Source organism: Crassostrea angulata, chromosome 3 (genome assembly GCF_025612915.1).
Source record: "Crassostrea angulata isolate pt1a10 chromosome 3, ASM2561291v2, whole genome shotgun sequence".
NCBI lineage: Eukaryota > Metazoa > Mollusca > Bivalvia > Ostreida > Ostreidae > Magallana > Magallana angulata.
Genome location: NC_069113.1, coordinates 19,961,072 through 19,986,079, shown reverse-complemented (window position 1 = coordinate 19,986,079; position 25,008 = coordinate 19,961,072). Strand labels below are relative to the sequence as shown.

General features: G+C 34.3%; 1 protein-coding gene across 3 annotated transcripts in view; it reads right to left on the bottom strand.

Annotated features, from left to right (window-relative positions):
* Window positions 1-5,990: 5,990 nt before the first annotated feature.
* Window positions 5,991-25,008, bottom strand: part of LOC128175997 (ubiquitin carboxyl-terminal hydrolase 34-like) — a 39,004-nt gene continuing 19,986 nt past the window's right edge. For all 3 annotated transcript variants that reach the window (XM_052841949.1, XM_052841951.1, XM_052841952.1), the window contains exons 43-80: window positions 24,559-24,705; window positions 24,259-24,315; window positions 23,965-24,042; window positions 23,504-23,598; window positions 22,979-23,148; window positions 22,424-22,586; window positions 22,100-22,178; window positions 21,760-21,813; window positions 21,236-21,364; window positions 21,009-21,073; window positions 20,645-20,774; window positions 20,213-20,278; window positions 19,777-19,857; window positions 19,288-19,370; window positions 18,806-18,884; window positions 18,191-18,355; window positions 17,589-17,873; window positions 17,226-17,270; window positions 16,788-16,892; window positions 16,268-16,513; window positions 15,799-15,831; window positions 15,411-15,459; window positions 14,918-15,003; window positions 14,515-14,598; window positions 14,118-14,224; window positions 13,714-13,891; window positions 12,551-12,708; window positions 11,972-12,050; window positions 11,499-11,625; window positions 10,939-11,061; window positions 10,108-10,212; window positions 9,644-9,768; window positions 9,214-9,337; window positions 8,803-8,882; window positions 8,249-8,383; window positions 7,798-7,935; window positions 7,387-7,591; window positions 5,991-7,162 (exon numbers count right to left, since the gene is read on the bottom strand). In XM_052841949.1, coding sequence (XP_052697909.1) covers window positions 6,792-7,162; window positions 7,387-7,591; window positions 7,798-7,935; window positions 8,249-8,383; window positions 8,803-8,882; window positions 9,214-9,337; window positions 9,644-9,768; window positions 10,108-10,212; window positions 10,939-11,061; window positions 11,499-11,625; window positions 11,972-12,050; window positions 12,551-12,708; window positions 13,714-13,891; window positions 14,118-14,224; window positions 14,515-14,598; window positions 14,918-15,003; window positions 15,411-15,459; window positions 15,799-15,831; window positions 16,268-16,513; window positions 16,788-16,892; window positions 17,226-17,270; window positions 17,589-17,873; window positions 18,191-18,355; window positions 18,806-18,884; window positions 19,288-19,370; window positions 19,777-19,857; window positions 20,213-20,278; window positions 20,645-20,774; window positions 21,009-21,073; window positions 21,236-21,364; window positions 21,760-21,813; window positions 22,100-22,178; window positions 22,424-22,586; window positions 22,979-23,148; window positions 23,504-23,598; window positions 23,965-24,042; window positions 24,259-24,315; window positions 24,559-24,705 — 4,629 coding nt within the window. In that variant the 3' untranslated portion in view covers window positions 5,991-6,791. The remainder of the gene's footprint in view (window positions 7,163-7,386; window positions 7,592-7,797; window positions 7,936-8,248; window positions 8,384-8,802; window positions 8,883-9,213; window positions 9,338-9,643; window positions 9,769-10,107; window positions 10,213-10,938; window positions 11,062-11,498; window positions 11,626-11,971; window positions 12,051-12,550; window positions 12,709-13,713; window positions 13,892-14,117; window positions 14,225-14,514; window positions 14,599-14,917; window positions 15,004-15,410; window positions 15,460-15,798; window positions 15,832-16,267; window positions 16,514-16,787; window positions 16,893-17,225; window positions 17,271-17,588; window positions 17,874-18,190; window positions 18,356-18,805; window positions 18,885-19,287; window positions 19,371-19,776; window positions 19,858-20,212; window positions 20,279-20,644; window positions 20,775-21,008; window positions 21,074-21,235; window positions 21,365-21,759; window positions 21,814-22,099; window positions 22,179-22,423; window positions 22,587-22,978; window positions 23,149-23,503; window positions 23,599-23,964; window positions 24,043-24,258; window positions 24,316-24,558; window positions 24,706-25,008) is intronic.

The window sequence follows — 25,008 nt, the reverse complement described above, 5'->3', positions numbered from 1 at the left end:
TCGAAAACCATTGTCAACCTCCGCTTCGCGTCGGTTGACAATGGTTTTCTCGGGGTGTCAATTTCAACTGTTACCCTCCCAAACAGGCACTATTTATATAGTGTTACCCGTTGCCAAGTGTGTTGCTAACGCTGAGGGTAATAGAACCGATTAATTATCAACTGTGTCTAAATCAATCAGATTTCAGTATTTAACATGAAAGTATAGTAAAAATTTATGGCTTGGAAAAGATTTCACTTATAACAAGTATTACAGCAAAATTTTAAAAAAATCTTACCAATGGAGGTATCGCCATAAAAGATCTCTGATTTTACCGTGTTGCAAGAACAAGGACAACCCCTGAATTTTGTGGGACATTGGTTATCCAGAAAACAATCTTTTATCAATGATAATGGCGAAAATAGATGTACAGCAAGTCTTGCTGGCCACTGTGAACTATTTCTTCCTTCAAGGTTTAGACCATTGCTTGTCTCTAAAATTATACACAGTAATATTTAAGGAATAAAGAAGCATTCTTTGAGTATTCTGAGGTGATAATTATGTCTGTGATAACATTAAGAATCAATTTTGAAATTCTAAAACCCAATAAATTCATAAAACATGAGTGACACAAAATGGGCGTGTCCTATAGTATAACCGAAAAACGGTATTGGCTGCGCCGCGTAGTAATACATAAAAATAGTGGTTTAAAATAATTTTGTTTTAAAGTGTAGAAATTAGAAATAATATAAATTTAAGTAGTAAGAATCATTCTTTGAATATTATAGGGTGATTTTATTGTTGTCAAATCCGTCATAAATCTCTTCGGGCTTTTTTGGTCAGGATTTGACCACGCCCCGACCGAAATTATCACCTCATAATACTACAAAAATGATTCCTTATTCCTTAATAAAATTGGTTAAGAGTGAAATTAAAGGTGATATAAAATGGTGTCTTTCGTGTAATTGAAGTATCGATGTCGTTTTTTACAATATGACGAAAAGTCAAGCAATCATTTGGTGCTTGTGATATATGAAATATTGCTAAATAATAATTGATGAAAAACCTTTTACATTATTTATTTCACAAATCATAATTTGTCAATTGGGTAAATAAGAAAGAATGTAAAGAAAACAATTACCCTTGATTTGTAAAGCTCCACTAGTACTATTAATAAAATATATATGAAGTCGATCTCTTAGGATATTTATATAACCTCACAAATTTTCAGAATTTTATCGATATTTAGGGTCCAGATATACAATATACCTTCGATACACCTTACAAATGACAACAAAGTTTCCAGTACACATAAATCGGATCCACAACAATTCCCTATCATCGTGATATAATCCATCAGCATGCCACATCCTTTCGTAATTTATAATTCGGTAAAGGTATAAATTCTGTTATATTTAAGCCCAGCTCCATTTGTTTCCGATATAGCATCCACGTGTACGCATGACTGGCTAAATCTAACCCCACGCCCAATACCACCATCGCAAACTAAAAGTTTCAAAGGCGACAGACTAAATGCAGGAGAATTGCGGAGTTTAGTTAACGGAAGATAAAGTTTGTCGTGGAAAAATCCTCTTTCCCTTTTGATCTCCGACATTTTGTCAAGCGAGAGCCGAATATTAATATTATCGCGAAGAATTATATTTAAAACCATGTAGGTTGTCACCAAGTAAATAAAAAAATACTGATAGTTACGAAGAGCAAAAGTCGATTGATTTCTAGAGATTAAACATTTTATGTTTTATTAATATTTTACTAGTACATTAAAGCAGTATACATGTAGAAGAGGCTACCAATCGATTTTATGTGCTACTGAAGGCCCGCGGGGATCATGAAATGTAACTAAAATGGCAGACTCCCACCTTCATATCATTGATGACAAGTCCACTTCTAAATTTCGAACTGCCATCTCCGTATATGATGAATTACAGATCATTTTATTTTAATTTTCTGGCCTATCTTGTTGAATTTTATGAGATTCGATCGTTGTACTGATTTTTCAAATTTTCTGAAACCTTCCTAACCCAATATAACATGCAAATGCTATAAAAACTGTAGCAACCCCGGTGTAACAAATATCTCGTGGTACTTTATTCAAAACTGCCTCTTCCTTCCCAAGTCACAAGTTTTCTTTCTAGATTTGGGTTTACGTGTCGTTCGTTGATTGCCTATTGTTGTCAAGGTAAGTCAGGGGCTTTGCACGTGCGGGGTATTTGTGCATTGCTCCGATTGAAATATGAAATTTTAAACATTGTAACAGAGGATATGTTCTGAAAGGAGTATTATATCAGATCATATCCTGAGATTGTCTTTGTTGTCAAGAAGCACGCGCTGTTATCAGCTGTTTCTTTGTAGGTCATGATGTAGAACACACTGTAGGAGATCAAGGATCATATATGTTTATTCCAGCCTGGACATGCTTATTTGGCTATAGCAATGAATAATTCACAAATACACTCCATTCTTTAAAAATCAAGGGGACGGTTTCATTCCAACAAATGCTATGTCTCCTGGTGAAATAAACAAGATTTCCGGATTAGCTTACGTATTTAAGGTGATATGGGACACCTCCAAATTGTAACGTATTTCCTATCGAAATAAACCAAAAAATCAAGCATTTTACATTTTTTTCTTTCCCCAAAATGGTTATCCAACCGCGTAACGCACTGGGTTAGAACGTTAACTATGAATCTATGGAGGGTAATCGTGTTCAAAAATCCAGACATGTAAACTTGTAAATCCGAATATGCAATCGTGTGATGTGTGAGCCTGAGCATGAATATGTGTAATCCTGATCGTGTAACCTATAAAACTCGGGCATAAACACGTGTAAGATTAGACTCAGTTCCTTCGCATGATGCACATTTTGCAACTTTATTGTTTACATTAGTTAATTAAACCTTCAATTTTGCACACTTTTAATCCGTAGTTTCTGCGTTTGTAACTTCAGGCTCAGCAATAGCACATCTGACATGATACAAATTGACAAATGTAAAGTCTACAAGTTTGTCGAATTTTGACATGACCTTATATGGCAACTGCCTTGCTGCGGGAAAAGGCATGCCGTAACCGCCAGACCGGAATAAAGGAAAAATAAACATAATATTCAGCTAAACTGTTGCAATAAGCTTTTAATGAACGACACCTTTTCTATCGAAAACACCGGTTTTATTTTTAGAAAAAAATTGAGGTATGATTGAAACTGGACCAAACAGGAATAAGTTCATGTAGAAAAAAAATCGTTGCCGATGTGACGAATGCGCTAATTTCCGTAATATAATTCTCATGGTATTATAAAAGGAAATGCCTAATATCTTATATCTCTAAAAAAAATTGACATGTAATTTAAACTGGAATATAAGTAATTGCGTACTCTTTTCTAGAAATGAGACGGATCAAGAAATTTTCTAAGGGGGTAAATATATTTTGAGCGGCATGGGGTTCGAAGACCGCCGTGAGGTCCCATGTAACTCCATTGCTTCTGAATTCTAAGAATTTTGAGAGTGAATTTTTAACCGGGTTTCCGATTATTGAAATAGTAAAAATTGCAGACGGGCGAGTGGCTGTCAAAAAGGTACCCTTATTGTACCGATAACTCCTCGAACAGTTTTCAAGATAGGAAGTTGTTCTTTTGCAGATCATTTATACATATATATCAGAAGTATGCAAATTGCTAGGATTTTTTGATTTCTGATAATTTATAAAAATATCAGCTGTTGAACTTAGTCATTTTTGGGCAAAAACATTGCAAATAGAGTACCCCATTTTTACTCTTGTTATTTTTCTGAATTAGTTAGAATAAACGACCTGCAAGGATTTGGTAATTTTTCGCGGAAAATTGTATGTTACTTTACATGTATTTATACTTTTTGTTGTTGTGTAAGTGAAAGATAAATAATAACACAATCTTCAATAATAATAAAAAAAAAAACAGCGCATATTTTTTGTGCGCCGTAAATTGAAGTTTTACTATGGGAGGCTCAAAGATCGTCCATCTATATTTTTAGACAGGGAGCTACAGACCTGCAGCTAGTTCACAAGTGGCTGTATTATATTATCTCTCCAGAATTTTTTTATCAGCCAACTTCACAAAGTGAGTCTGTATTGAACCGACATTCAGGACGTCATACTCAATCCCGTAATAATTGCTTAAATTAATTTTTAAAAAATGTCAATTTTTACCTGCATGATAGGCTTTTTTCCCTATATATTGCCGACAATGCAAAGAAACATTTCTTAAAATAATTTATACACATTTTAATTTCACAACAGTTAGCCTTATCTTTGGAATATTTATCAATTTTTTAAAGAGGGTGTCGCTTCTTATGTCTCATATTACCGGGTAATCACAATCTCAAAACCAATGTCTTTAAATAGATTGTTTATCTTATCGATAAATTTGCAACTCAGCTGACGGACCCCGTGTAATTTTTCGCATGGGGGGGGGGGGTGTCTTGTCACAACTTTGTGGTAGCGATAAGGATGCATTTTTCACTAATCATGAAAAATATTGACAATTCCCATATTCATGAAAATTCTAATCCGTGGGGGAGGGTATACCAATAACTCCAATCTTACCTGCCCAATTCCCCCCCCCCCCCAAATCATGAAATTCCTAATCCGTTTTGGTGGTGGTGGGGGAGGAGTTCTAGAATACCTACTATGACTCTAATTTTCAATATCATTATTAATATTTCATTCTCTTTAAGGTCTTTTAAGGAATAATTTTGTTTGTTGCGAGGAAAAAGTAGGGGGGGGGGTGAATCCTCCCTGTTGCTATGTTCCTAATGGTTAGGTCTAACTTGGCAAAAAAGTGGGGGGGGGGGGGGGCTAAGTACCCCCCCCCCCCTAGCCCTCCTCCCGGTTCAGACGCCTATGAATAAAAATGCGTATATATCTTTATACACGTGTATTCAAACAAAGTCATTAAATGTAATTTTTTTTTCAGTTCTAAGAGGATATCTGAAGCCGATCGAATTCTTTGCTCGCATCTTTTATACATTCTCTTGATAAAATGTACACCAATCTCATAATTTAATTTTCCGAAAAATAATACTCTATGAAATGTTGTTATCCAGAGATGATATGATTATAGGCTTACCTAATATTTTTTTATTTATTTATTCCGTCCCTATTCCGGCGATTACGGCATGCCTTTACCTGCAGCTAGCCTTTTTCTATCAGTGCCGTCACTGTTTCCATATAAGGTCATGTCAAAATTCGACAAACTTGTAGACTTTACATTTGTCAATTTGTATCATGTCAGATGTGCTATTGCCGAGCCTGAAGTTACAAATGCAGAAACTACGGATTGAAAGTGTGCAAAGTTGAAGGTTTAATTAACTAATGTAAACAATAAAGTTGCAAAATGTGCATCATGCAAAGGAACTGAGTCAAAACTTACACGTGTTTATGCCCGAGTTTTATAGGTTACACGATCAGAATTACACATTCAGGCTCAGGTTCACACATCAACACGATTGCATATTCGGATTTACAAGTTTACATGTCTGGATTTTTGAACACGATTACCCTCCATATGAATCTTTAAGTCACGGAGATCGAATCCCGCTGGGATCTTTATTATTTTTACCTTTCCAAAATCTTTTAAAATTATATTTTTTTTATCAATTGTTTTAAAATTTGAAGATTCCAAAAGCGGCGATTTTGATTATACCGGTATAATGAACTTTTATCCACATTAATATCGACAGGTGTTCCATGCCACCTTAAGATGTAATTGTGGTTTGGTGAAACTTCTTTGTAAACAAATCACAAAATTTATCGGCCGCCTGTAATTTGCCGGGTATGGTAGCGATAATAAAAGATTGCCGTAAAACCTACATTGATAACGTATCACTCTGTCTAAAGCTTTTCTTACAAAAAGTGGAGACACCCCCCCCCCCTTCGTGGGTGTATCCACAAATTATGTGCAAGAAGAAAGTAGAACTACAATTAACATATTCCATTTGCATATCATGAAAGAAAACCAGTCCTATTAATGTATTTTTAATTTTGGTTCATTTTTTTTTTGGTATGAAGATTGAAGAGAACAAGTATAACAACACACATCAAATACAAAACCGTGGTAAGACACATAACAATCTTTCTCTCGCTCCCACACTCTCATCTTCACCTCATGGACATGGCATCCAACTCGGATATACAACTGGCATTGTGTACGGTGTACACATTTGGCAGTGATATTTTAATAGCACCCACAAGGTGCACAGAACTTGTCACGATCTGCAATACAACATGGACAAAAAGCAGGTTAGCAATTATTGTTCTTCGTTATTTCATTTTAAAAAAAATTATGCACTCTTTGTTATATACCCCTTTTTTAATCATTTGGACCCTTATTGTGGCCATTATAGTTAGTTCCTACAACCCCCCTTTTTTTCTAGTGGTTAGCAACACTAGCAATGTAGCAAAGGATGAATTCACAAGTCAACATTTTTTCCAGTAGTATGTTTTGATGATGAGAAGAGATAAAGAAAATGTTGGCTTCTATAAGTCACTTAATCCTCAACATAGGTACCCTCAGTTCATCAAATCAATTGTAAGCAGATTTCACAAATGTACATGACATAATTAGTACATTGTCAACAATACATCATGAGAATAAATATAATCATCCCATCATTACACATATTTACAATTGCTGTTCCAGCGCTTCTGGCGTTTAAAGTCTTGTAAAGGTTTGGTTTGTTTCAGCCAAAAGAATACCAGCCAGCATCTTTTTTCTTCCTTCCACAAACATTGTGAAATATGATGAATCTATGACAACAATTTTACTGTTTCTTTTCAATCAGGGTGAACAAGTTCTCTATATGTTTCGCTACCATGTCCACCATGCTGGCATTCTTTCTGCGAGGTGTTTCCTCACTGTTGGCCGCCTCAGATTTCTGACCTTGACCTGAGGAACAAGGTTCATCCTCATCCTTGACCTCTGTCGTCTGTGTGACCTCAGGTTCCTCATTTTGCTCTGGACTCTTTACACTTTGACTGCCCTCTCCTGCACTACTCTCGACTTTGCCCTCAGAGGACTCCTTAGCAGGTTGCTCTGAACTAGACTCTTTGCCCTGCTCCTCAGCCTTATCGTCCTCGGTCTTTTTCTCTTTTTGTTCGTCAGCACTTACACGACGTTTTTTGGATGGGGTTTCTAAAATAATATTGTATAAATTTTATTTAATTATTAATTTTAAACAAGAGCCTGGATGTAATACAACACTCATGAACAGACTACATCTACATAAATCACAAATTTTGTATAAAGTCACATCTACATTTAAAATCAAGCACAAGCTTAAGGGAAAGACAATTTAAATTATTGAATCCTTCCCCCCCCCAAAATATGTCACTGTACATCAATGAAGAGACAGGTACCTTGCTCTTTGTCGTCTTCCTTCCGCCTCTGCCCCTGATCAGAGTTGGAGCGTTTGAGTGAGGGGGGTTGGGACTGTGACACCACCTCTTGTTGTTTCTGGTGATCCCGACACACCTGTAGAATGTAGTGTAGGCTGTCCTCCAGCAGAGAGTTCAGCTTCTTAGGTGGTTGTACCGAAAATATCAACAGCATGGCCCTCAAGTCCTGTAAAGTAACGTTGGATAAAGTATACAGGGTCGTTCAACTGTAGCTAAATTGGTCAAAGATTGTGGAGGACTATAAATAGCATGTAATGAAATACATGTACAGGGTATAATTGAAAGAGAAACAATGGGAAAGTGAAATTGATAAATGGATAGATGGATGAATAGATTGTTAAGTTCTTTTCAACTGAGTAGTTGAGTACCTACCCCAGTTACTCTCTGACATATACTAATGAGTTCCTTTTCGTAGCGAACGTTTTCTATGGCAGCTTTCTCTGCAGTGACTGATGCCACGAGACTGTCCAACAAAGACCGGCCCTGGTCACTCAACACTTGTTGATGAACCTTCAGTAAAAATTTAAATGCATGTTTATTAATTTACATTTATTATCCAAAAAATGTTGGTATACATGTACATTTATTGGATATTAAAGAAATTAAACAATAAATTTTTTTAGTTGACATTGGGGAAGTGATAAACAAAAAGAATCATTGTGTTAAAAAGTTTGTAAAATATTGCTGAGGGATTTAAACATATTCCTTTTTTCTCTGTTGTTTACAATTGTAGAAATTGTGTACTTTATAACAACTTCATTTTGGTCCATGTAATACATGTTCACTGTATAAGTATGCACCAAAGAAAAGAGGAGTTCTGTACCTTTGGAAAGAAGTTACAGAAGAACTGGTAGATGTTGGAGTTGTTCAGGGATAGCCTCTCGTCCAGTAATACTGAGTCCACATACTCAATGAAGTAGCTACAGTTACACAGGGTCCTGATGCATGCTCTATCAACCTGTTGGATAAAAACAGAACATTACGTACAACTCCATTTTACTTGTATAGTATCTCAGAATCTCAGAACTGTGTAAACTTGTGGAAAGTTCACATCAGGCTCATGCATTTGCTTCTACAATATTCAGTTTTTATTAATTAAATCTTCATTCACAACAATTTCATGTATACAATGCATATTCAAATAAACCTATTGAAAGGGTTTATAATTCTCTTAGTGATGGGTGCACAAGGATCCCTTTCTATTTTTTAATTTACTTCTAATGAAAAAATTATTATTTTTTAAACAATATCCTTTTATCATTACAATGTACATATGTTTCAACACCCCATATCCCATCCCCACAACCTCTGAACCATTTTAAAGTTGGAAAAATGTACATGTACTGTATTATGCCAACTAAATTGCAGATATGTTACCTCAGAATGGTAGATTTCAAACCACAACTTGGCAAAATATGGAGAATGCAAAGGAACTCCTTCAATGGCAACCATAGCACCTACAATTCAACATCAAATGTGAAATAAATATTCTCCTAAAAGCACTCCAATGATGTTTAATCATTACCCCAATATAAAAATTTTGGTTTTTTTTTTTTGTTCTTTCTTTGCAAATGTCTTTGGTTTGTAAAAATTCATCTTTCATTGAAATAAACAATAATTCCATCAAGAATATTTTGGGCTAAAAATGGTGAAACACTTCAAACAAACACTTTAACAGGTCCATACCTATAAACTCTCACAGTACTATATACGCTTAAAAGTACAGTACTTAGGCAAGTTAACAGGTCCATCCCCTACATCATTTACACAATTATCAATACAACTTACTTAAGTTGATGATGGGTTCTGAAAGACTTTGGTGATTGACAGCCACTCTGCAAATGAGATCCACCAACATGTGGTACGGAGTGAAGAATTCTGCCAAGGCAGCATCGTACATCTCATCTACTCCCTGTAAAAGATTTAACAGTATACAACAAAAGCTAGAATGACAAATGTTGTTAAGGGTAAGTTTCTTGCTGAATGTGAAATTCTTACATTATTAGAGTGTGAAATTATTATATTATTAGGCTAAATATTGCCTGCATTGAACACAGCTAGTCTGATGGAATCCTAACATTCTTCATCTTATTTCTTGATTTTGTCACTGAAATATCATGTTACATGTACTTCTATAATTCTTTAAATGAGTCAACATTGTCAATGACACCATACCTTCTTGAAACAATTGAGGTGGGTTTACATGTGGCTTATTTACCTTTGTGGCCTCTATCTGACTAGAATGTAACATCATGTTGAACTGGGGGCGCGGTGGACGGATGTTGGACTTTGGACCAATCGGCTTCTGGCCTCGTCGAGGGAAATAGGGTCCGGGGGAGGATACTGAAAATATGATATTTGTTCTCTCCTTAGTATCCATTTGTAATTCAACACACTCAATAACTTCCACTAGCACATTCGTATAAAGTCAAAAATCTTGTTTACAAGTTTTATAATAAGTTAAGTTAAATCCTTCTCCGTGCCATTAGGCGCATAATAAGTTGCCTTTTATTTTAATAATGAGTATGAACTTGAAATTAACATTGTGAATTGTCATTACATGTAACTTGTACATGTATCTCGCTGATGTTTACCAAATGTTGAAATACAATGTACCAGTATACATTCTGGGTATCCATGTGAACCTTTGATTCCTCAACCTATTCAGTGTGTGGTACTTACCAGGTATGTTGCTTTCTTGGAAAGCTAGATGGACTTGTGTGAGGACAGGAACAATTGTATGAACACATTCACTCTGGTAGGTTAGCACCATTTCACGTAGAACATCTGCACATAAAGTATACATGTCCAAATTAGGCACATTATAAAGAACACCCTTTCAAATACAAAATCTCTACACAAAATATGATACCCTTGTAACATGCTATATACATGTGCATGCAGAATAAAGATGTAATAAGGGTATACAGAATTTGCTAAATAACTTGATTTAAAATATCTATCCATGAATAATTTGAACTATACTTTTATAATTTGAAAATCACCACACAGGTATCTAGAGTAGCATGTGTATGTGGTAAACAGGGAACAGAAAGAGGTCTTCAAGGAGACTGGCTGGTCAACAAATTTACCCTCAGACCTTCCTTAGATTTTTTAAATATGATTTGTTTAGCTATTAACTATCACTTAGCAAAGAAAATGTCCATATATTTTGGCTTTAAAATTTGAATAATTTGCTAAAATTTTATGCAGAGCTCTTCTTCATAAGGAGTTAAATATAGTGTAAAAATAGCCATGACCATCCAGCCCTCTTAATCACAGTATGTACAAATTTACATGAACAGAAGAGAAAGTTTCACAAAATAAAATGTTAAAAAACATACTTGTATTCTAGACTCTCAGTCTTACTAGAATTTTGCAGTACTGCGGATAAATTCTACATCATTTTGCATATCAAAACCGATAACATGGCCTCTTATTTTGTAGGTTGTGCATGACTTCAGAAGTGTGAGTTAGTGTTGTGATTACCTGTAACATAACTTCTAACATTACCTATAGCACTGGTCCTTATATCAGGGGGTGTGTATGAATTAAGCAGTGTCAGTAACTTCTTGGTGAAGTCCATCCTCTCTTTCCAGTTCTGTAGGACAGTGTTCATATCATTGGACGCCGAGCCTGGAGGAGAACAAAACAACTTTTTGAACAAAAAAGTTCAAAAACATCTCTTTTTCCAATTTGTTTTATTGTTTCTCAACAGGTTTATAATAAATTTAACTCAGAAATCACTGCTCTACCATGAACAAATTATATGGTGCCAGGTATAACAGACATGAACTTGTATTCAGGGATTGAAAGTTTTAAATACATGTACATTATAACAAAAGTAATGAATACAGGTTACATACACATACATGTACATGCAAATCATTTCTTAATGCATAAATGTAAAATTCTAAAAGCTTCATCATTGCATGTATAGTTAATTTGTATATAATAAGGATTCTTTGATTTCAATAGACATTGCTTACATCTGTAAAAGAACTAACATGGCAGAGTAGCCTATCCTAATACATGAGTAATCTCTCTGTTTTAACAATAACTGAAACACCTACCTTTCCGTTCGTGGTAATACCGGGCTACCTTGAGCACAGGGAGGAGTATTCCTAGAAGATCTACAATGTCTGCTGTTACATGACAGGCAGTGGCTTCATGGTACATGGCATGTAGTGTGTTAAAAGCCTGTAAAACAGTTTATACATATAGAATATGTACATCCCAAAAGCCTGTAAAACAGTTTATACATGTAAAATACATCACAAAAGCCTGTAAAACAGTTTATACATGTAAAATATCACTAAAAGCCTGTAAAACAGTTTATACATGTAAAATACCACTAAAAGCCTGTAAAACAGTTTATATATGTAAAATACATCCCAAAAGCTGTAGTCATCCACTACAGAGCATGCATTACCACCTGTATTTTGAGTCTGTGAGGACTCTGTGGTTTTTGTAAACGTGTCTTACACTAATACTATTTAGACACTGGGGTATAGCATTCAGAGTCTTTATAAAACTTAAAACCTACCTCGGTTATCATCTGTAGGCCTTTGTGATACAGCAGCAGTAATCTGTCGTCCTGATTGTCAATCAAAATCTTCAAAGCACTGCAAGAAAACAAAGTACAGCTCAAAGATATAATGCAATAAACATCATAGAAAATGCTTGACATTACACACATTCATCTGTTTCCATATCCTTCTGCACACAGAATTCTCTTTTTTATACTGTATATGTATACATGAAGTAAGATTTCTCTTTATAAAAAAGTTTCAGTTTGAATCTAATGAAAACATTTGGTTTATATGGCAAGGTTAAGCAAATAACCTGCTCTATTACCTTCATGTATAGCTTATGTAAGAATTAGATCTGTGTGAACATGGTTTACATGAGTGATATATGGATGACCATGGTTTACATATGGATGAACATGATTTACATATGGATGAGCATGGTTTACGTATGGATGAACATGATTTACATATGGGTGAGCATGGTGTACATGGGTGACATTATGGATGAACATGGTTTACATATGGATGAGCATAATGTACATATGGATGAACACGATTTACATGGGTGACACATAAATGTACATGTAGCATACCTAATAAGAGTCTGCCAGCCCGAGCGAGCGTCCAGGAAATCCAGGTATAAACGAATTGTAGTCCGCTTGAAATGATTCACAGCCTGGACTTCCTCTTCCGAGGAATCTGGGTACTTCGTGGACATCAGCTTCATCATCTTAAACAGCTCTTCCACTGCCTGAAAGGTCAAAGGTCAATAACTTTTTAAATATATCTTTTAGTATATGCTCTTTTGAATATTACTTTTCTTAAAATGTTCTCGTTTTTGCATATATTTTTTAAGATATCGTTAGTAGTTACAGTCCAAGTACTTTTGAATTAAAAAAAAACTCAACTAATTTTATATAATAATAAGTACATGTAAGTATGTGTCATTGTTAAGATATCTTTCACTTGACCATGTTTTACTAACAAGAACAAGATTCATGCAAAAAATGTAATTTGTTTCCGGTTCTTTCGATTCACAATAAAAAATCAAAGTACTGAAGTACTGGCGGGAGTTGATTTTATTGATTATCGTTTGTTTTAAAGTCAACTTATCTTGCATGGCAATTAGTTTCTAGTCTGTATTTGAATTACACACTTTTTTATAATATGAATTTTAGACTTTTCCTACAAGAATTTCGAGAAACCCCATATGAATCATGTTGTGTAATATTTAAAGATAGATTTCAAACTATGTATTTATTTAGTATTCAAAGGAAATCTAAAAATTGTATGGATCAAAGCACTATTGATATCAAACTTGAGTCTCGTTAAACCAGACGCTTTGCTGTCTCTGTTAATCTCAGACAAGCAAGAGAGCCTCTCTGCTTGTCGGAGATTTACGGATACAGTCGAGCATTTGGTTGAACGAGGCTATATTAAACTCTGGCGTAGGAATACATGAGACTATAAAAATATCTTAATTGTTCGTATTATATAAAATCTGACAATTTTCAAAGTGTTTATTGATAAGTTTCCTTGAAAAACAATGCTTCAGCATACGCTATATTAAATTTTTTTATTATTTTCAAGAACTAAGTCTTGTCAGCGGTGATGATTTGTGCTTAGGTTCAAACACTGTTTCACTTTCGGTTTGCCAGAGTAACTGCATAGGAGAGTTGATTAAAATCAACTCCCAAAAAACTATGAGTGTGTTCAGAGGACATCATGAAAATAAAATCCACAAGATTACACGTACTGCTGTGTACTGAGCCGGATGACAGGAGATGTTTTTGAAGGCCCATTGGATGTTCTGATGCTGGGCGAGTTGTCGTGTGAAAGTGCGTGACTGCTGGCAACACATCCGCAGCAATCCGTAGTACGACGGCAGCATTATGCGATTAAACATCACCACATCTTGGTCATCATGGTCAGCTCTGGGTTTGGAAAAGATTTTTTGTTACAAAGGTAAATGTGTAGTGGGTGTTAAATGAAGAAAATCTACTGTATTAAAATTAAAAGTCAACTCCCTCAAAAATTCAGAAAAAGCAGTTCCAATTAACATGTACATGTCAATGTACTTGGTGCAGTCTACATTACATGTGTGTGAAAAACTGAAATCATATGTAACATGAGACAGCAGTCTCAGAAACTTGAACTTACAAAATATAATTGTAGGCAATTTGTTTGCACACATTTGAGTTGCTAACAATGGATTTGATATTCTCTGGACAATCCATACAAACTTGATACCAGAAAAACAGAAGTGCCTGCAATAAAAAAAAAATATTGGTTACAAAAAGAAAACTTTTTTATTTCTAATTTCATCACTCTTATTAATTCAATTCTTTTTAACCCCTGAATTTTCTTTTCTTAGCTGAGAAAATTACAGAATTCTTATTAAAAAAAACTATATATTTTTTTTTTTTTATCTACATGTATGAATACATTTGTGAAGGGAAACAGTGAAAACTGCAATATCTTTTTTTTTATCAAATATGTTTAGACCAGTGTCCTCTCAGAATTTCCTGTTTATGCCACCGCTATATTCCTTAGTTACCTGTTTATTGTGATGCATGGAGATCTGGGGCTCACACAGCTTGGGTTGAAACAGATTCCACAGATCCAGGAAGTACTTGTTGAACTAAACAAGACGGAATAGAATCACATTATAATAAAATCAAGCAACATCTCAAGTTATTCGTTATCCTATACTTTAAGGGAAAACTGGAGATCAACACATCAAATCAACCAAAAGCTTAAGTATTACAATCAGATCATTATTTACCAATGCAGATTTCAACTGGGGTTTTTTGGGTGGGAGAGGTGGGGGGTGGGTCTACTGATGATTTATCTGATGAATACATATATTCACTGGGTGGCAGTTGTATGGAAATAGAGTGATCTATTTATAGTCTATTTAATATGTTTCGTTCACATTCAAGTATAAACTAAACACTTACCATCAGTTTCTCTGTTTTTGAGATCAAACAAAATGTGAGCACTGCAAAATAGCTGATCAGTTTTGTGGTTCCATGACTCTGAGCATCTGAGCGAAACAATATTCATTTCATTTTCAGTAAAATAAACAAAATTAACAACCTTTCTATCATTCAGTTCACTAAAAGAAAGTAAATTTATCTATATTATAGTATTATATGAAAAAAAAACACCCTCAAAACATATTTTATGCTTGAACCAAAGGCACATAAATAGAACAGCCATGCTGATAATTTGATTTGAACTTGACAAATCACTTTGAGAATAGCATGTTATTATATTTGGCCTTTATTGTAAGAGTGATTAAAAGTGAAGTCTAGCAACATGTATCTTAAAACTTGAAGTTTAGTACAAAAAAATCTCTCTTTTTTTTAAAAAAGGTATCTTACTTCAACCTTGGATACGTAAAAATATCTGACAAATAAAAACTGCTAACTATAAAGAATGTGTAATTACCTGCATAAAGCCTTGCTCGTACCAAAAGACTTAGCAGATGTTCATAAATCTGAAATGAAAAGTAGACGGATGTTTAAGTATCAAGCTTATGAACTTTATTTAGTCTTTTAAGGTACTTTTTAATAAATGATGACATGGATGCAGTAACTCTGAATAAATTAAAATACAACTTGTTTTACATGTAGTTCATGACAAATCATAACTGTGCGCAATGACCAAAATCAATACACATGCTTAATTATTCATTGCTTTAAGCTTTTTGTGTTGTAACAGATATCTTATGAATAGCCAATATGTACAGTTGACCTAGCCTTGGCTTAATTATTAGTGGTTCTTTTTTATTTGCCATGTGAATATGCAAGAAAAGCGAGGTCAGATCAAGTCTTACCTGATGAAGTACAATGATGGCCTCTGTGGACATCTATAATATGAAGAAAAGATTTATTAAAGACCAATTTAAGCCAACAATTATTTTTTCTATTTACAGGTACAAATAATTCATTTATTTAAATTAAGGGAATTTAAAATGTGCATATGACCTGCACACAAAATGATAAGAACATACCGGTACATGTAATAAGGAGATAGATCAATAATTCTTTAAAATTTCATTCAACAAGTTTATCATTCAACTACAGGTACATGTATTTTAAAATATAAAATACATGTACATGTATATTTCATTATGAGCCCGCGGACAGGTATCCAAACATTACACATCTACAATCATTTCATAAGAAGATCTATATCCAAACTTTAAAATAACGAGCCAGTATAAACTAAGACCTTCGGTTATTTCCTTATAAAGACTATCTAGTAAATATTACATTAATGAACCAGTATACTCTAAGACCTACTGTCATTTCCTTATGAGGACTTAGCAGGTTCCTGTTCTGTCTGAACGTGTTCCTGAAGTGGGTGCTCGGTACCAAGGACGTCAACAGACAGGCGGCCGCACTACGAACCCGGGCGTTGTTGTTTCCCAGGAGATACGGCTCCACCCAGATGTCCATCTGACTGAGGACCCACTGGCTGGCCAGCCGATTTCTGGTCACCTGAGCTGCCATCCACTCCAGGCAGGGCTGGGGACAGCATTTCGTCAGCTGAGGGGTCAAAATAACACTTATATAGGTGTACAGGTAAGTAGATAAAGATTATTCAGGTACATGTCCATATGTACATGCATATACATGAATTTCATAACAGAACTCTTAAATCTAGAATAAAAACAAATCTTACAGTTTAAAAAGAAATAAAATTGGCACATTTCTTTTCAAGCTTAGCTATGAAAGTATAAAGTTGTGTTTCTTTTCTAACATTTTTACACCCTGGAATACAGTTCAATAGAAGACTAAATTTTTGTACAGCTTCATTTACCTCCCAGAATTTTTGCAGTACATATTGGGTGAAGGGAGGAAGCCCGGGGGGTCCTGCTCCAAACTCGACCAACATGGACATCAGCTTGAAGAAGGGCTGGGAATGCTGCAAATACATTATAACCACCAAATAATACAAGAATATCTTATAAACTCAACAATTAACTAATGAATGCTATGAGAATTTATAAATAACTCAAATTACATATCTTAGTACATGTAATACATAAAATGAAACAAAAAGATCTTTCAATTAATTTTCTTGTTGATTGAATATTATACATATTTTGCAGCAAGAAAAACTGTCAGTATGTTAAACATTGTATCGTCATTATATTTAGCAAAATTATTTTTGCTCTCTAAAAACATCCCAACATATCTCATTGAGCATTGTTTACATTCATATAAAATGAAATGGTATTGAGAATATGTAGCTTACCTCAAAATTCAACTTCTTGATAGCATTAAATACCATTTGGACCAGCTACAATATAAAAATGTGAACTCAAGATGTTGCATAAACAGTCTAATACCTTGCCATCCTTTTCCAGAGATATATCCAAATTCACTGTATCCTACATGTACATAATTCATGAATTAAGGGCAGAGTTGAGGACACACTGTATGTCATTATGAACAGAAAGCAAAGCAGGGTGAAAACAAAATTCTAACCCTTGTACTCTAGATAAAATTACACAATAAAATTATTAAACATCAAAACTACAAAAATGAATGGCTAGTACTACAGTGCGGTCTCTAACAGAAAATCAGTTTAATATTACAAAATATCAAAAGTACATACAGCAATGGCTAGCTGTTCATTCCATCGACTGAGACTGAACAAGAGATTGCAGGTTTGCCTGACATTGATGCTGTCCCGAATCTGATTGAACAGGAAGGGGAAGCCTTTCCCCCCAATGATGGCCGAGTAGTCCTTGTCGGAGATGTGTAGCTGGTTGTTCTCTCCGCGAGATTTCTCCACTAGGATGGCGATCAATGTCACCATCTTCTCTAGAGACATGGGCTTGTAGGTTTCCTCTGTTATGGTGATCACTTCTTCCTCTTCATCATCAGACGGAATCTCAACCTGGCAAAGGTGGTCCAAATAGTTAGTTTAGAAAAAGTCAAGAAACATAACTCTCACTTACAATATCTATCTTTATTACCTGAAGGGAGTTATTCTTATTAAAAAGAAAATTCTAAGTGTGACTGATTAAAACTCATGTTCTAACACAAACTGTTATTTCTACATGTGCCATGTACAGGTACGTGTAGATTAAGCAGCAACTGACACACAAAACTAGTCAAACAAAACCTTAAAGCTTTCTTTAGAACTAGAATCCTTCGATTTCTTGCAAACTAAAATCTGACAAAAATAGGATCTGCAAAATATGGAACACTCACATAGGTTTCTGCCTGTTTCTGTCCCAGATAGAAGTTGACCATGGTGGATATGGCATTCACATTGATCAAGAAGAAGCTCTCCTCGTCTCCCATCTTGGCAAACTCCAGCAGGAAGGCGAAGTACTCAGTCAGGAACTTACTGTGGGGGCGAACTCCATGATCCAACTGTATAGAGCATTGATAACATTAATTGAATGATCAAGATTATACATGTAGATATCCAGGTTTTATCAGCTGTGTACCAAAACAAATGGATGCGTGGAATACAACCTGTGGTACAACACTGAGAATCTGGATTGCAATTGTTTCTTTAGATATCTATTTGGATTGATTTTTTAAAATTAAAATTACATTATAAAGATTTCAATTTAGAAGAAAAAAATAATTTAATTAAATTTCGATCAAAATGAGAAATTTTTTTTATTGTCAATTGGCAAGTCTATAATTAGTAATTTAAATTAACATCAGGCTGTATCAAATGTAGGTCTATCAAAAATTTCATTATAATAGATTTATAAAAAGTGTCAAACATCAAAATCATCTTAATTAAATAGACAAGTTTATTTACCGATACCAAGATATACATGTACGTGCAATATACAAAGATACACTTACAATGGAGAGCATCTTCTTAATAAATCTGGTCACGCATGATTTACTTCCAAGCTCGGAAATGTCAATCTCTCCATCATCACTGAAAGAAATATTCATTTTGATCAAAATAATAAATGTTTAGTGTATATATAAACAATATCAAATAATAGAATCAAAGGCATCCTTTAAATCTCTGTTTTAAAATGCCGCCTTGGGATTTCTATACCCAAAAGGAAGAATGGGAGGGATTTTTTTTAATTTTTCAAACTTGAAGTTTAACTTATTAAAAATTGGAATTTTTTTTTTAAAATATCCCTATAAAAGAAAAAAAGTTCTTTTCTTTTTCCTAATAAAATTTAATCAGCAGGGGTATTTCAATGATGTGGGAGGCAATTCTTAACAAACAATTATCATTTTATTTTGGCTCCCTGCATTACTACATCAAGGATCCAAGTCAAAACTTAGATCCATGTCATTTTAAGGTTGACAAAAGCAAACAATACCTTTCAATCAGAGGCTGCAGGTACAGCTCCATATGAGCAGGTTTCAGTTGTGAAATAACGTGGATAAGAAGCCTCTGGAACATCTGGGAAAAACACAACAACATGTTCATAAACATCAATGTAACACGGCATGGCTTCTGCTAATGCTAATCAGTTGTAAAACCCAAAACAAATTTCAAGGCGACTGAGCTAATTAGTTATATATATACCGTATAACCGGTAATTTTCGCTTTTTTCGCGACCCCTTTTAAATCGCAAATATTGAAATACGCAGAAATTATATCCTGGGTCATTTTCTAAAAGAAACTTTTTATATCGCAAAAAATGACTCGCAAATTAAAATTGTTACATATTTCCCCAATTCTCGCAAATTTTGTGACATACGAAAAAAAACCGATATACTGTATGCATGTAAAATGATAAATATATTTTTTAAACAGAAGTCAACAATTTGTAACAGTTGTGTTCTCTGGTTTTGACCATACTGACCTGTCTAACCATCTGGTTGGGACACTTGATGAGTATTTGTTGTGGCCACCAGTCACTCTCTGCCATGTGATCCAGGAACCACTGTAAAACAACAAAAACTCTTGTCAAACTTCACAAATATCAATGTATAACATGTACACACGCAGTCATGAACTCCATGAATTTAAAACCCTGTCAAATGTAGAAATATTTACACTATGAACATTTTTGCAATTTGTCCATGAAAATTTAACAAAGATACTTTTATAAATGAAAATTCCAAAAAAAATCCTATTTTACAGCATGATATTGTCCACTCATATCCTTATATGCCAAACACATATCAAAAAAGCAATTCATTGCTTGTCTTTCCTTTATTTAAGTTCAATATCAAAATTTTCTTCACAATTCATACACTTCCTGAATAAGATTAAAAAAACCCCACAGATGATCATACCTCACAAGCAGCTGGACATGAGTTGAACTGTTTTGTCAGAAGTTCAATCCATTGGAGCATGGTGGGCTAATCAAGAAACAAAGATCTTTATTCTGCATGATGCTTTACCAAACACAACATCAACTTTTTGAAATTTCGTATTGTTAATTATTAAATACAGTAAAATACGCTAATGGCAAAGTGCAAGAAACAAACAACTTAGGTTTGTTAAAAATCATTATTTTGAATAAGTTTATACAAATGTTATACACATAAAGTTAAGGGAGGATGAACCTAAGTTTGCTGTAAGAGGGAATTAATTATGACTGAATCTGTAACAGTTTTATACTGTGCTGCTAATGTAACAGCAATTTAAGCTACCATTGAACACTTACATGTATAAAGCTGAATGTAATATATCTCAACCTGACTTAGAGAAAAAAGTTTTGTTACCTTTTCTTTAGAATGAATTAAAGTTTCCAACACAAAGGAAGTACTGAGTTGTGCAGCTTTCAGGGAGACCTGGGTATCGGGGTCCTTTGGTAAAGTGGTAGGAATGTATCCACAGATCTGCCACATGAACCTACAAAGTCACTCATCTTGTAAATACATGAGCATGGTCATTATAACATGCATACATTTCTTTGTAAAACAAGTAAATTAACTTGTAAGTAAGACCAATTTTGGCATAAACCGTAACAACTCAAAAACATAGGGCAAAAACTGAAACTACTCAAAAACATGGATGTACAGTGCATGAATATTCATCTGAAAGATTTCAAGTAATTTGGGTCAAACAGTCAGCAAAATATCTCACCCAAAATAGGTATGCTCAAAGATGTTGTTGTCCTGTAAAAATTGGGTATTATCTTGCCATATCCACTGAAAAAGAAAAACATATGTGTACACATGAGCGTATACATGTAAATGTCTGGTTACATGAAAACTTGTGTTGCAAACTTTAACCTCATTACCTTGAATTCTTAAGATTTGCTTAAATATAATTTCCAATGATTTTTCCATTAACTAATTAGCAGTTCATACTTCTCCAAGTTCTTTCGTCAACTCAAAGTTAAACTTGGGTGGTGGATCCTGATCTATGATTCGAAGCTCTTCCTCTGTCCTACTACTTATCGGCTTCCTCTCGTAGAATAACATGTATGCACTGTTTGTCTATAGAATAAGAATCATTGATCAGAATTTATCGGCTTCCTCTGGTAGAATAACATGTATGCACTGTTTGTCTATAGAATAAGAATCATTGATCAGAATTTATCGGCTTCCTCTGGTAGAATAACATGTATGCACTGTTTGTCTACAGAATAAGAATCATTGATCAGAATTTATAGGCTTCATCTCGTAGAATAACATGTATGCACTGTTTGTCTACAGAATAACAATCATTGATCAGAATTTATAGGCTTCATCTTGTAGAATAACATGTATGCACTGTTTGTCTGCAGAATAAGAATCATTGATTAGAAGTGAAAGCTCTTAATAAAATTTTCACAAAGGAATGCATGAAAAAGATTTGAATGGAATTGATAATGCTATCACTTTCTAAGTACCTTTTCAAATGAGAAGTCCATGAATTTGTCTGTGACAGAGTCATATGTTTTACTCTGAAAATACACAATTAAAAAGATTAAAATTAAATAGATTAAATGACATGCAGTAAAAGTTTCCTCTTACATGTACATGGATCATTTGTACTACAAAAATATAAAAACTAGCTGTCCAAAAAACATAATATAAACATATCAAAGCAACTTATTGGATGGGAAAGGGGGGGGGGAGGGGAATAATAGTGAATTATGCATTACATAATTAAGGCATGGCTCTTAGATCAAATAACAATGTTGTGACAATTTTTTTTGGTGAAAAAAAACTTTTTCCAATAAAACTTACGGTGACTTCCCCACCAAAACACTCGGATGCGATCTGACTCGGATCAAATGGTTTAACTTCAGCATCATTAAAGAGATACCTGTAAAAATCATGAGAGTCACACTACATCAACTTGTCAGCCAACTCTTAAAACTTACATGTAAATGTTTACATGGCATTTACACTCCATAATATGAATATAAATGTACATGTACGTGTATCTTCCAAGTCAAACATTACTATAATATCTCATTCAGGCAAACAGTAGACCAAATGTTGCTATTAATACTAAATCAACTTTTTGGCAGCTGTATGGACTATAGAGAGACAGTAGAATTCTCTTACCATTTATCCTGCCCACTCTCTGACTTGTGCAGCTTGTCCCGTATAAAGCTGTAGTAATGGCCGCCGTCAGCTGTCCCAGTGTGTACGGTCACTCCGATCAGCTCGTACTCGTATATATCATCCTCCTCACTCTGTACCAGGAACTTATCATCCTCATCATCATCTACAGTGTTCAAAGTCAGAAATGAGTTTATAAATAAATGAGCATAATGTAGATTCTTAAAAAAAAAATTATCCACATAGAATCACGAAAAGCACCCTTTGCTATTTTTTATGACAGTTGTGAATATATGAATTTACCACAAAAGTTTGGTGCTTGCAAGATAAAAACACTGCAATTGTAGACTTATCTAAGGAATCTACGGTATTGGATGCCTAAACAAGTGAACCTCTTCTGATAAAATATTAACTTTATATATATACATGATGCTTGTGAGAGTTTGGTAAACCAGGAGCAGCAAATTTACACAGAGTATATATTTTTGGGAAATAAATAAACTTAAATTAAATTCAAGCAAGTTGCAAAAGAAGCAATCAATAACAGCAATTCATTACCTCTTAGTTTATCTGGTCCCATCAGGTTTTTCTCCATGTACTGGGACATGTCCAGGCAGAGAGGGAAAGAAAAGTGAGTGTTTACTTTCTCCTTCATCATGGTCACCATGTTAAATGTGTAGCGCATTGTGTTGAAACAGAGGATCCGGGGAAGTTTCTTAAAACAGGCCCTGAAATACATGCACACAATAATCAGCAAATTATGCATGAACTAGTGTGCGATTCATAAACCTTCATCCCATAGGTAAATATATGTCCATTTACATTACTTCTTTCTAGTTGTAAACTGTTAACCTAATATCTAACTGAACTAAAAAGATTTTTAGTGATAAAGCCCGATATTGTACGGACAGTTTTGAGGAACCTACATACATGTAGAACCACGATTCTTAAGACACAACAAGATTAAAACTTAAGAGGTTTAACAAATTATGATTACTATCAGCACCATTCAGAGTACCACGTGGTTGGTGTGACTTTGTTAAATTATAAACACCAATCACCATTGTAAAGATAATAACTGACCTCTTTTCGGCTCGGACTTTCTTTTGGCACTTTGAACATGTATACATATTGTCTCCTTCCAGCATGTCTTTCACCGTCACCTCATCAAGTGATTCCTGTATAACAAAATCGATGTACATAAATGTAACAGGTACATGACTGTGGGTAAAATAAATACTTGATAACCACTCTGAAGAATATGATCATACGCTTTGATATTTTTTTTTTTTAATATTAATGCCAACAGAACTCTATTAAAACAGGTGAGTGTAGAATTTATGACATGATTTGTGGGGGTTTTTTTCCCCCTAAAAAACAAAAAGTTTTTCAGGGTATGGTCAGTTACATGTTAATGTATTATGAGAATTTGCTTCTCAATAAATTTCCACCAGTCTCCTTTAGAATTTTCATCATGAAATGAAGTGTACATAACCAAACTAGGGAATTTAATATCAGTATGAATATAAAATCTGAAAACTTACATAGAGATTCTTCATATCTGTGACCTGACATCGGACAGTGTAGAATTCCTCCAGAGTTCTACTAACATGTGGGCAGTCCTGTATATCAAAACAAGAGACATAATAAGTACTTAAAACCCATTCACAATTTTAGCATTTATTACATTAAAGTTTATAAAAGAAAGAGCATAAGAATCAGTAAAATAACAGCTACTGTACATCAGAAATAACTGATCATGGGTATAAAAGTACAGATCTTGAGTATTTAAAAAACTTATTCTTGTCTGCATAAACAGATGGAATTTCAGTACTCACCAAGGATACAACATTGTTGGTTAAAACACCGCCAAACAAATTCTTCACCAGGGTATGCTGAAACATAACCAGTAGAAAAATGACACTCTTGTTCCAATCTAATGCTTACACGCATTGACTTATTCATTCATCATTATCATAATTCTTACTCTTTACATACATATACTGTTCATATATGCATCATTAATACCATACATGTACATTCTAAAACCATTGAATTTAATATTTTGTTATTGCATGACCCTTTTAATCAAAATGGTGATTCTCTGTTATTGGTTTGGATCAGAACCTCCCTCCTACCATGTCTGGAGACATCTCCTCCAGTTTACTGATAAGATCGGTAAAGAACTCGGTCATGTCCTTCTGTTCTCCTGTGTTCAATGGCTGCTTGTCCATGGTGTAGGTCTTACAGAAACTGCGCGGGTTGTAAGCCTTTCTCTCACTTTCCTGTAAAAATATATGTCAAACACTGTAAAAAGCTGCCTTAACATAACCACTTACAGTTATACATGTATGTCATTGTTATGACATTAAAATAAACTTGTAATGCAAACAAATTGTACCAAATAGGATGCATGTTAAATGTTCTTTATTGAATCTTTACATTGCATGTTAACTGTAGACACCAGAAAAATCCTATATTCTTCCAAGATCACTATAGCACTATACAAAGGTAAAAACTTTTGAAACACTCTTTATCATCCCTGGTAATGTGTCGATAGAACAAAAATATCCTAAAAAAGACTCTTA